The sequence below is a fragment of the Hipposideros armiger genome, unplaced genomic scaffold, assembly GCF_001890085.2.
Source record: "Hipposideros armiger isolate ML-2016 unplaced genomic scaffold, ASM189008v1 scaffold_971, whole genome shotgun sequence".
Taxonomy (NCBI): Eukaryota; Metazoa; Chordata; class Mammalia; order Chiroptera; family Hipposideridae; genus Hipposideros; species Hipposideros armiger.
Genome location: NW_017732321.1, coordinates 68,125 through 80,989, shown reverse-complemented (window position 1 = coordinate 80,989; position 12,865 = coordinate 68,125). Strand labels below are relative to the sequence as shown.

The 12,865-nt window shown below is 40.3% G+C and overlaps 1 protein-coding gene across 1 annotated transcript in view; it reads right to left on the bottom strand.

Moving 5' to 3' along the window:
• The window catches only part of ATP13A5 (ATPase 13A5), a 91,478-nt gene that overhangs the window by 57,883 nt on the left and 20,730 nt on the right, over window positions 1–12,865 (bottom strand). The window contains exons 7-10 of the mRNA XM_019631025.1: window positions 12,399–12,471; window positions 11,302–11,430; window positions 3,968–4,138; window positions 1,108–1,265 (exon numbers count right to left, since the gene is read on the bottom strand). Coding sequence (XP_019486570.1) covers window positions 1,108–1,265; window positions 3,968–4,138; window positions 11,302–11,430; window positions 12,399–12,471 — 531 coding nt within the window. The remainder of the gene's footprint in view (window positions 1–1,107; window positions 1,266–3,967; window positions 4,139–11,301; window positions 11,431–12,398; window positions 12,472–12,865) is intronic.

The window sequence follows — 12,865 nt, the reverse complement described above, 5'->3', positions numbered from 1 at the left end:
GTACTGATGCTGCCAGTTGGGGCATTATAATTAGGTCACCTACGGCCAGTTTCATACCTATGTTGGGATCCTTCTATTCACATTTTTTTCTTCTTCCCTATGAACCCACATTGCTAAGATCCCAACATGTCTCACAGAAGAGACATGGTTCACAACAGAATCAGACTCTCAAGACCAGAAAGGAACTTAGAGGTATTTGTGACAACTCTTCCCTCTCTGGCCGCCACAGTTGTTAAGAGAGAAATCCAAGTGAAACCAGACATCCTGAAGCTTAATAAAAAGTGAAGGTCCATGCATCATGAAGCTCTGTAAAAGTAGATATTTAATTTCATTTCAGAGCTGAACAAAACACAGGGGCAATTCATTAACTAGATGGTATGTTGGGTATGCCTTGGACAATGTACACACTCAAATATGTCAACACTCTCGAATAAATCAAACTTCTAGGTATGGCATTCAAGATCCCCTTCAGTCTGGTCTATTTCTACCTTGCTGGACTTAATCTCTTAATTGCTTGCTGGTTCCAGGAGACCCATGTGCATTTTTTCCTTTGTGTTTGCTCACTCAACTTAGTACATCCTTCCTGCTCTCTGATCTCATTAACTAAATCCTCCTATCTTATCAGGCTTAAGAAGCATGTATTTCTTCTAAGGCTATTTGGGCTTGGGTATCACCAATGCCACAGATACAGTAACCTCTCATTCCCATCCAGTGGTTAAAGGAACCATGAACCTTGCAACTTTTTATAGCTGTGCCATCCAATACAATTTTCACTAACAACATATGGCTATTTAAATGGAAGTTAATTAAATATTTCAATTGATTACAATGAATTAATTAATTAAAAATAATGAATTAAAATAAAATAAAACTGACAATTTATTTCCTCAGTTACACTAGCCACACATCAATGCTCGTAAGCCATATGGTTAAGAACTACCAGCATAGATACCATACAGAATATTTTCTTCATCTAAGCAAGCTCTGTTGGACAGCATTGATTCATAGAATGATAGGACTAAGAGGTAACCCTATGTAACCCTCTTGAGTTAGGTCAAGCTCCTTGAGAAAGCTACTCTATTAGAACACCCTAACCCCAGTACTTACTCCATGGTACATATATACACCAAGGCCATAGAAAAAACCCACAACTCCGAGGCAGGCCAGGAACACTATGAACTTGAAGGCATCACTGTATAGTTTGAAGTTCAGAGGCCGGGGGTAGAGGATGGATCTCACCAAGTCCCCTTTGGCTGTATTGAAACCTACATGAAGACAATCACAGGTAAAGTAAGGTTCTTTCATACATTTTTCCCCAAAACCAAAATTGGTTTGTTTTAAATTAAGGATTGGTTAGAAAGGTAATTTGAATATCGAATGAAAACAGCATTGCTGTGACCTAACAGTACATTTACATTTATTGTTCTTACAGTCACTGGGAACAATAAATGTCATTCTAATGAATGCCTTGCTCAGCTTCTCTTGCTCCGGGAGTCAGTGCTTCAGTGGTTTGCTCTTCAGCTCCCCACTCACTCGCGAGCTTGGGGAAAAGGCCAAGGAGCTGAGGAATGCAGTGACCAGAGAAGATGAGCTGCCAAGAAAAGACTTTAAAGTGCAAATATGTGCTGAAAATAATGGAAAATTAAGCGAAAAGCAAAGCACAAGACAAGTAATTTCTTAAATATATGTGCCTCTGAGGCCGGCCGAACGCATTGGTTAACAGTTGGCTTGGGACACCAGCTCTGAGCAGCAGGGCCTCAATTTGAATCCCACATGAGGGCCAGTTGACGCAGCGCCCTTTACAGCTAAGATGGTGAACAACAGCTCGACCTGGAGCTGGGCTGCCATGAGTCGCTGGCGACAGCATAGGCTGCAGTGGGGCTGGCCCGGCAGCCGGTGTGAGCTACCGTGAGCTGCTGTGTGCTGCCGTGAGTTGCTGTCCAATGGCCTCACCTGGGAGGAGCGCAATGATAATACCAACATGGGCCAGTGAAGCGACATCCTCCACAACTGGACTGAAGAACAAAAGGATAGCAACTTATCTGTTCCCCTTCTTCGATTCCCCAATGCTCTTTCCTTCCCCCAATTCCCCAATAAAAATTTTAATATATATATATATATATATATATATCATATATATATATATATATATATATATATATGATCATGCCATTCTTATGCTCAAAAACCTTCCAGAGACCCTATTTTTTAGAATACAGTTCAAATTTCTAGGCATGGCATTAGAGGTCCACTTCAACCTGATCTACCCCTTCATTGCTAGACTTATCTCTTAACTGCTCACTGGTCCCAGAAAGACCCTGTGCAATCCTTGCTTTGCATTTTAAAGACAAAAATTAGCATGTCTTTCCTGCTGTCTGCTATGATTGGTTAAATCCTATCAAACTTGGCTCAAAATGCCACCTCATCAAATAAATATTTCCAGAATTCTACTTCTAGACTTCATATCTAAAATAATTTCCCCATTCTTTAGGGTCCCTACAACACTTGATCATAGGATATCTATCACTACTTTGCATTTTAGTTAGCTATAAATCCATCTGTCTTGTGCATCAGACCACAGTCTTCTTTAAGGGCAAGGAGTACCTCACATTTTTTTTTCCTTAGCCCTCAGTGCATAGCATTTAGTAGATACTTATTAATGTCTAAGTGATTGGCAAAAATTAAGATTGACTACTACTATATATTCTAGACATGAGTCAGTACTGTAAGTATAAAACATGCTTTAACCCCACTGCTTGATGAGCATCTGGTCTCCTCAAACATGGCTTTGCAGGCTTTAGAGAAAAGGATCAGAGTTTCCTCTAACCTGTTGCCTTAACATTTTACAAGCTCAGATCAGGCAGTTTCCATGATCTCCACCCATTAGCTTCTACTTATCAGTAGGCTAAGAGATGTTCTCCTGCTCACTGAATACTTTAAACATAAAGCAAAACTTGATTTTTTTTAATTAAAAAAAATCAGGTAGAACAATTGAATCATAGACTAAAGTAAAGGAGAGAGAGATGACAGTGCAGGGTGTGCTTTAGATCTGTGACTATGTGGGGTGGCAGAAACCCAGGCCGGGGGTGAATACGAGAACTGAGACAGATCATGGAAGGCGCTGGCTGTGGAATGTCATGTAAATGATTGGAATTAATATTGGCAATCTTAAAAAGTTTTTGAGCCTGGTGTGCACAGAATGCTTCAAGCTATGTTTTATAAATGTGAGTTAGTGGCAGGTTGAGGAATAGGTTAGCGAAGGGTTGAACAAAATACAAGAAAAAGTATTTGAGGCAACAGTTGTAAGGGAACAGTCAAAAGAATATCTCTGTTGTAATCCTTTAGACAGGAGATGCTGAAGGCCTGGACAAAATACCACCATGGGGATGAAGGAGAGGAGATGAAGGAGGAGAGGAATTTGTAGAACTGACAGAATGTGGAGCCCTACTGTTATGGGAGGAGTTAGAATGATATGAAGACACTAGCAAGATGGTGATGTTGTCAACAGAAAGAGCCGATAGCAAAGGATGAGTTCACTTATAGAGGCCTTAGCTTTGAAGTGTCAGTGGGGAACCGAGATGGAAGTGTCCAGCAAGGACCTTGAAATAACAACCCAGCAAGCAACTCTTTGAAAGGAAAACATCTTCAAGGATAGTGGTTGAAACAGTTTTCTGGGGATGTGGAAAAGAGAAGAAGCTGATATATACAAGGAAAAACAAGAACACAGTTTTACCTTTGAAAAAATGTACTTTATCCCTGTCTTTGCTTTATCATCTATAAGGGTTTTACAATGAACCATTCAGCTGGAAATGATGGCAACTTAGAATAATAAGCATCTGATTGGAAACAAGTGTGTCTGTTATTCCCAAAACGTGACAAACTCTATAATCCTAAACAGAATTCCCCTAATCCAACTCCCCTACTTCCAGTCATGGACTAAATGTATAAAAAAGTGAAATGGACTAACCTGTTTGCAAAACCACTGCTCTTACTGGACCCTGTCCAGAGGGCTTGACCTGGATCACTTCTGTTCCACAGAAAAGGACATGTTTCCGATAGTCCTCCAAACTGTGGGATTTCCAGGGCATGGTGTTCTCCGTATGGGGCAATGGTGTCTTTGTAACAGGTATACTTTCTCCTAAAACAGATTATACTTCATTGATTCTGTTGAACTCAAGTAGTTATTTAGAGCTGGTGCTTGACAGTTTTAAGGAAGAATACAAACCATAGATGACCCGGTCATGATGCCCATCCCTTGAATCAGATGACTGTTCTTAGGGATGCTGCTGATAGAAGGTGTGTTATACTTGATTATATTTCACATATTTATCTAAGATCTGCCTATTTTCCACACCTGGCCTACATAGTTTGTTTTTATAATTTTTAAAAAGCCCATTTTATCAAAAAGTTGTCAATTATTCCTCTCATGTTCTTTAAGCCCAGCACAATTCTAGATAATGAAGGAACAATAAAGCAAACAAACAAACAAAATGTGTATAGTTGTTATTATTTGACTTTCATTCACTCATTTATTTGCCCATCGATCCATTTATTCAACAATTTTTTTAAGTGCTTATTCTGTGCCAGGCACTGCTCTAGGTGCTGGAAACATAACAATGAACAAAACAGACAGAAATCCTGCTCTCATAAAGCTCAGGGAGCCAGACTAGTAAATAGCAGAGAATAATTAATTAAAATACAATAAGGTAAGTATTTTGGTAGTCGTAGCAGGTGATCTGAAGATCTAACCCAAACTGAGATCAGGAAAGATTTCTTGGACAATTAATAAATGGCCACTTGAAAGGAGAGTAAGGCTATCCAGGTTAAGGAGAAGAGGAGCGAGTTCTTGGATAAAGAAGAGAAAGCATGGTGTGTTCCAGGCACTGAATAAGTTGAGGATGTTCGGGACATTGTGTGTGAGGAAGAGGTAAGCAGTTCTTAAAGTACAGAAATGAATGAGAAATGATGGTTTCATAAAATTTTCAAAATATTCTTTGCGATCATTTTGGAGCTGGCAGCGAAAGATAAAAATCAGTATAACAAGACAACCTTTCTTTTTCTGCATGATCTCAGCTTTACCCCCATTAATTAGCACCTCTAAAGACTTACATTAGTAATGTCTGTCTTCACCTTTCCTCTATCCTGGGCTCTTGTTCAGTATTTCCCAATTGTGGGCTGTTCATCCCAACCTGGGCATCCCACTAGCTTCTCCAACTCAACATATCTAAAATTCACATCAGTATTTTCATCCCTAAACTTCCTCCTGACTTTCCTGTTTCTTGGTGGTACCACTCTCTTGCTAAGTCACAGTTTTACAATCTCAAAATCATCCTTGATTCCTCCTCTTCCCATACTTTGCTCTCTCATGAAATGATTCTCCAAGTCCTGCTGCTTTGATCTTTGAGTGTGCCTCATTGGGTCATTCTTGAACTCTTGCATCTAGGTCCCAATGACATCATTGGCAGGCGCTATGTGACTCCCAGTGGTTGCATTAACAATGGATCAGCTGTGATTTGTTTGGTTCTTTGAAGTGCAAGCATATTCTCTAGATAAAGTGAGGCTACAGTGGAACTAATGAATCTTGTTTATTAATAAGTATCTCAGCCACAGTCTTCCTTGACCTCCCGAGTTAGAAAAAACCCCCAATCCTTCCTCTTATGTTTCTCTTTTAGTCGCACACTATGACCACACTCAATGCACTTCTGACCCCACAACACGCAATCCTTGACACAAGCTTGTTGTCCTACAATTTAACTCAATTCAATTCTGACACTATCTGCTTAGGGATAGCATCAGATCCCACAGGTTAAGGGCTCAGTCTCACAAGACTGCTCCCACCCCACTTCAGATGCTAATTGTGAAACCCAGATTGTCAGCTGTGCTTCTGAAAAATAAATCTGAGGTTACCACTACACCCCTCCTTGAGTTTGATTAATTTGCTAGAGTGGCTTACAGAACTTAGGCAAACCCTATGTTTACTGGTGTGTTAAAGAATATGATAAAGAATATAGATGAACAGCCCAATGAAGAGATACATAAGAAGAGGTCTGGGAAGATCCCTACCTCAGGAGTTGGGATGCATCACCTCCTATATGTGAATGTGTTCACCCACCTGGAAGCCATCTGAACCCTTTACTATTGGGATTACATGGAGGCTTCATCACGTAGGCATGATCAATTATCAACTCCATTTTCAGCCCCTCTCCCCTCTGGAGAATGGGAGTGGGGGGTGTGGCTGAAAATTCCAAGCTCCTAATCATGGCTTGATCTTTGTGGTGACCAGCCCCCATCCAGGAAGCACCCAGAGTCACCTCCTTAGAACAAAAGATGCTCATAGTGCTCTTATTACTTAGGAAATTATCACAAGTGTTTTAGGAGCTTTGTGCCAGGAACTGGGATAATTTTTCTATTGTCTTACACTTCCTAACTGGTTTCTCCCCACCAACTCCCCACACTTTCAGTCATCCCACACCACTTCCAGATGAATCCCGTCAAAGACCTCTTTTATCATCTCATTCTTTTCTCAGAGCTGCTTAGGCTCTCCCATTGCCATTACTAATAAAGTTCAAACTCTCCTGCTAGATTGTCAGAGCCGTGACACTCTGAGCATCACTGGCTGTTATTTCCTACCCAAACTTGAGCTAAACTAGGCCACCTGCACATCCTATTGCTGACTCCCATTCTTTGCCAGTAGCATTCCTCTCCTTTCCCTGGTGGCTGTAAGACAGGGTATTTAAGATACAAGGAAAATTAGCTCAGAGTTCAAAATGGATACATTGCAGAGACAAAATAAAAATGTTAATAACACTGCCTGGCCCCCAGATTTAAAAAGCACTAGAATGAATTTAAAATTCCATCAGTCTTTCGCTAAACGTTCAATTAGCAAGACATTTCATAATTTCTAATTTGAAAATACTATTATATTGATTATAGTTATATAAATTTAGGTTCTATCTCTCCTTCAGGTAATAACTGAGGGCAAGGACTTTGACATGTATGCCTTTTTTATATTCCTCATTTTCCCTACTGGTATGTAATAGGTCCAAAATGCATATTTTTGCTGAATGACTGGATTGAACAAAAACAATTGCCCGGGTTTTTCTATGACTGGTTTTTCAAAAATAATAGTGTTCTACCATGGAGCATTTTTTACATCCTAAGATGCAAGAAGCTATAAAATTTGTATTAGTGGTCTTGAATATTCTTCAGGAAATTCTTGGCTAAATTCCTTTAGCTAAATAGTATCCTTAAGTCATTTTCTTTAAAACAATTATGAAATGCATCCATTGTGTGGATTTATCAGTTGCATCCAAACGTCTTTGTAAAAGGATAGACTCTTTTAGCAAAGCTCCAAATCACTGTACCACATTGTTTTGAAATCAGTCCTTTTAAAAGCAGATACTTATAGATAATTTCAAATGTTTTTCTGCCTTTGATTAGACTAATGTTAGTGAATATTTCTGCACACACAACCAACAGTATCAGGAACAGGCAGCTGGCTAGTCCACCCCCAGAGATGGGCATCATTGGAGATGGTGTTCCAGAGATAAGGTTCAAATCAGATGATTTTACACAGAGAAGATTTTCAAGTCTCTTTTACCCTATTCACATATTAATAAAAGTCTCGTGCTTGGCCTTTCTTGGAATCCCCAGAAAGAATGGATTCGCCTACTGAAGTGTGAAGGTCTAAGTAGGCGGAAGAGGGTTTCGGAAGGAAGTACACACATCATGATCTATTCAGTTGGCTTCCGGGAACTGCAGATTTGGCTGGCTGCTGTAAAAGGGAGTTTCTCCCCCCTTGTCCCCAATCAGCCAGAGGCCTCCATATGGTGACAATGTTGAAAGTGCCATGTTCTTGTTTATTTGTATTTCTGGGACCATTAGACTATAAAATGCTTGTGTGCAGGGACTATTCTTCATTTGTCTCAGTGACTCCAGCACACAACACAGTGCCTGACATACAGTGGGCATTTCTGAACCTTTATTGAGTAAATGGATAGACCAATAAGTGAATGGAGAAAAAACAGGGGGAAAGGGATTAAGACAGAGAAAGAAAGAAAAACAGGAGGAGAAGATCTGGCCTATCAAGTGATTATAAGCTTGTCTGACAGGATATCAATGTGGAATAACCACTTAGGGGAAGTCCTGGGTGTCCACCTCAAGTCACTGCATACTTCCCTCACATACATTTCAAATAAATCAATAATTCTAATGAGTAGAGGGAGAGGGAAGGGAATTGTGGCAGACTGAATACCACCTCTCTCCCCCACAATTATCCCTAAGAGAATGAGGAGGCAGTAATTACAAGCATAGGCTGAAAGGTCAAAATGCCTGGGTTTAAGTGTTTTATTCTCTTCATAGCACTTAAAATTGATGGAAATTTATGTCTCTTACCTATTTTCATATTCTCTGTCTCTCTATTAAAATGTCAGCTCCACGAGGGCAGAAATTTTATCTGCCTTGTTTACTGTGGTATCCCCAGCACTTAGCAGTGTCTACTCCATTGTAGAGGCTAATAAACATTTGTGGAATGAATGAATGAATGGATAAACAAATGAATCCAAATCTCAGCTCCACCACTTTTAAACTGTGTGACCTTAGGCAAATTACTTACCCTCTCTGGGCCTTATAGTCTCCCACCTTATAGAGTTGTGGATTAAATGAAATATATAAAATGATGGCACAGTGTCCAATACATACAAAAACTAAAAAAAAAAAAAATTAGCTGTTATGCCGAGAGGAAATTTCAAAATATTAATAGAATTTCCCCCATGGTATTCCTTTTTGCCTCTTGACTGCTTTGTGAGGAGCTAGATGTTGAAGGAAATCATTGCCTCAGGAGGCAGACCAAAAAAAAAAAAAAAAGGATGGAGAGATGATAACTGGCTTTTAGGTTTCAAAAGTCATTCATAAGTTTAATGATGAATTTTAGACCCTACTTGAGAGTCAGGACAAAGCTTTTCCTGTTCACTGTGCCTTTCCTCTACTACTTTTTTAGCTAAATAAAAATCCCTGGACTGGGGGTTGGAAGCAAATCCACAGAAAACTTAGATATTGTGTGTCCCTGAGAGGAGGGGCCGGCACCAAAGTAGGGTATGGAAACATTCCAGAAGTTTGTGTAAGCTGAGCACCAAATGCACCTGGGTCTGACTCCTTTTCCAGGTAGATAGGCCTGGGACATTTCCAAAGCCCAGGGTGAAGTGGGGGCCCCAGAGAGAAGAGCTGCCCTGGACCATATCCCCCTTCCAAACGCCTTGCACTGTGTCAGGTAGCAGACTAGGATCGGGAGGGCCTACTCATTGATGCGGAGAACTGTCTGACTTATACCAGATACTTCACACTGCCTGCTTCCAAGGATACAAAAAAACTTGTATATCTTCTCATTTGTTTTATGCCACAATGAAATGAGATATAAAAATTATTTATAAAGTTCAAATTGCTATAGAGATGCTAGGAGTATTTGCTACTTTTCTTCTGACATAAATAAAGACTTCTATACATGCAAAGGCCGGTTTTGCACGTGGGAAAAAAAATACCTAAGTCCCATTTATGGACAAATGGTCTCGGAATATGTTTGCAGTTTCAGGAATCGAACCCTAATGTGATTGTTCCATCAGGATCCTTTTCATAAATATGAGTGGGAGTGGGAGGATCTATGGAGACTGTGTAATAAAGTATTTAGAGCATGGTGGTACTTAGACCTTTTAGAAGGAATTAATAAGATATATATATAGATAGATAGATAGATAGATATAGATATAGATATATATATATATTACTGTTTTATGTACCTGTCTCTAAAATTGACTTTCTTTAGTACTTAGGTTGCATAGATATTAATGCTGGTGATTACACAGATATGAATGCCTTATTTTTCCAGAAACAGACCCCATGAAAAGCCATTTACCATTGAAGGTCATTTTAGGTCAACTTCACACATTTGTTGAAAGGCAGCTGTATTTACCATTTCTACTTCTCTGGAACTCTCTGAGTTTTCCTCAGAATTAAGGTAATAGCAGTGCACCCAAGTCAGCAGACCCAGAGGAGCAAACACCACTCACTGTCTGTCCTCCCTGGCCTTCTCACGGCCACAGTCTCTGTCACCAAGAGACACGATTCTTCACTGGCAGGCTGCTGGGAAATATGAGACAGTTGCTGCCTTTGAGTGAGGAGGACAATTTTTCTTGGGCTTGAGGTTTGCACATTGGGAACTATGGCAACACTCTGGGTAAGAGAGATGATCAGCATGCAAATCCCCATCACTATCATTATAAGGAAGTTAGATTTTAGCATATTAAAGGGGTATATGGCAATTATGCTGAACATATTTATATTTACCACATTTTCATGTCAGATTTTTAAATTAAGCAAACCCATTTTTAACATGAAATCTGCTTGTGTTGAACAATTTAGGAATGGATAATGAGTTTCTTTACATTTAGGTGATATTAAAAAGGCGTGTGTGTGTGTGTGTGTGTGTGTGTGTGTGTGTGTGTGTGTGTGTGTGTGTGTTTTCCTGTCTTTAGCCATTTGGAAACAGAAAAATATGCAACAATTTATAAGCACAAAACACAAATAGTTTCTATTTTTGTGTTGCTGTATAATCTCTTCTTCTCTCATTATGATGTTCCTGCATTTTTTTTGTTTTTGTTTTTTTGCCTAAAGAGTATTTTGCAAATAGTGCCTTACTAATTACACAAATTCAAGGGGACTTTACAAAGTACAAATGAGAACAAGGACAGTTTAAACCATAACTAGAAAACTGGCTTTCTGCTCAATGAGATTATCTAGAAATGATTCTAAAGAACAGAACAGTTATTCTGCCTTTCCCAGAAGGTTCACCTCAACCCCCTTCTCAATGAAACCTGGGGGTCATGTTTCCATCTATAGAGAGCAGAGCTGGATAAGATCTCTACACCCTGCCAATTGTGAGAGTTGGTGTTTTTTAGGTTGCATTTTGTTGGACAGGTGTATAAGCTATTCTCATATTTATGAAGACATTGTGCAATGTCAATGTGTTCCTACTTGGAACACAAAGCACTCTATTCACCCTGACCTTCAGCCAATTCATTAATCTCATGTTATGTTAGACTTTTCTTCTAGTTTCGTACTTAGTGTGCCTTGATGTTTACATTGGTAAATGTTTCCTATTTGCACACATTGTGTCTCCCTCACCAATCTCTCAATACCTTAGCATAGGCCTGGTGTAAAGCAGGTAAGTATGGGTATGTTGATCTGCTTTGCTGACAGTTGGTCTAGAATGGTGGGAAGGAGAGTAGAAGCTCCGCGACAACTGCCTACCTGTGAGCATGCCTTCGTTGACCACACAGCTACCGTCAATCAGCACAGCATCGCACGGCAATGAAAATTTGCCTGGAAGAATGAGGATATCTCCAGGAACCAAGAGACGGGACTCCAGCTCCTGCAAACCTACACAACAGCAAAGTTTCCATGACTTTCTGACCTTTGCCTGTTTTTTACTTAAGAAGGAAAGGGACTGAAAACTCTTAACATCGTGTTGGCAAGAACTGCCCTGCATACTCATCTGCCCCAGGCGCTTTCCACTCAATCACAAATTTCCAGGAACTGGATTAGGGAATTGTTTCCTGAGCCATAGAAAAGGATTAGCTCAGCAACAAGATGCCCTCTTGATCCTAGTACCTGTGACATTGCTCTGCCCAGAGAAGATACTCAAGCGTATTAGTCAACTTATCAAGCCCCTTTGCTGCTGCTTTCTCTCTTTAGCTGGGGTCCTAACTTCCTGTAGCACACTCTGTCCTGAGATTGGGACCTTTTGTAAACCCTCCAGACAGCTTCTGCTGCTCTGGGGTGTAGCTCCTCAGCCCTCACAGAGAGCCATGGCCACCTCCCACTCCCCCAGGTTAAGTCAGAGCAAATACTAAGTGTTCAGCCAGCCATTACAAGCCTTATTCAGGCCTGGGCTCTGGATCACAGAATGTATCTGGATATCAAAATGTTTTATGAGGAAGGGTCTGTTTGGGATGGTTAGTTAGGGAAATCAAAAAGCCTGCACCAGGCTTACCCAGTAACATTCAAATGAATGAAATATGGAGGGCTGAGGAAGTTTAATGTAACCCAGACACTGAGTAAGAATGGTTTAATCAGGGCTGGGAAGAGCGTGAGACACGGGAGGTACCTATGGCATAAAATTAAACGAACCGCTCACTCTCAGGGTCCTGTAGATGCAGGCCAGCATTTACATGACCTTGCTTTCTTAAATTTTGCATCTCAGGTGCCCTGTTTGCCCCCACCTTACCCTCAGTCCTGGGTTCAATCAGAAAAGACTTTTTTTCCTTGACTAACAACCAATAACAAATGAGACCAATTCCACCCTGAAACATTAGGATGCTGAAGATGGCAGAACACATATCACTCACCTTTGCCTCTTAGGATGACTGTAACCTGGACTTTGTTGTGATCCTCCACAAGATTGTGCAGCTTCACAGATTGCTACCAATTGAAAGTCAACATTTAAATATTAGATGGTCCATAACCCAAAACCCACATGATCTCAATATGATAAACGCCGAATTTGCTGTCACAGCTAAACTGATTCTGGGTACAGACTCAAGTTCAACTTTTGATGTTCCTGCTTCCCAGCTCAACACCTACTCCATCCAACCCCCTATCTGCAGTAGCAAATCTCACTAGTTTAACTGTATTTCAATCCCAGGAAACATAATGCACAGCCTCTTTCCCAGGGACCTAAGCAAAAGCGCAGTCTTTACTTCTAGAGGACACATGGTTAGATTGGGGAATAATGAGAGAGTAAATAGGTCACTTCCCTCACTGGGCTCCTGTTTCCCTGCCTGGAAAACAACAAAACTGAATGTGATTTGTAAGT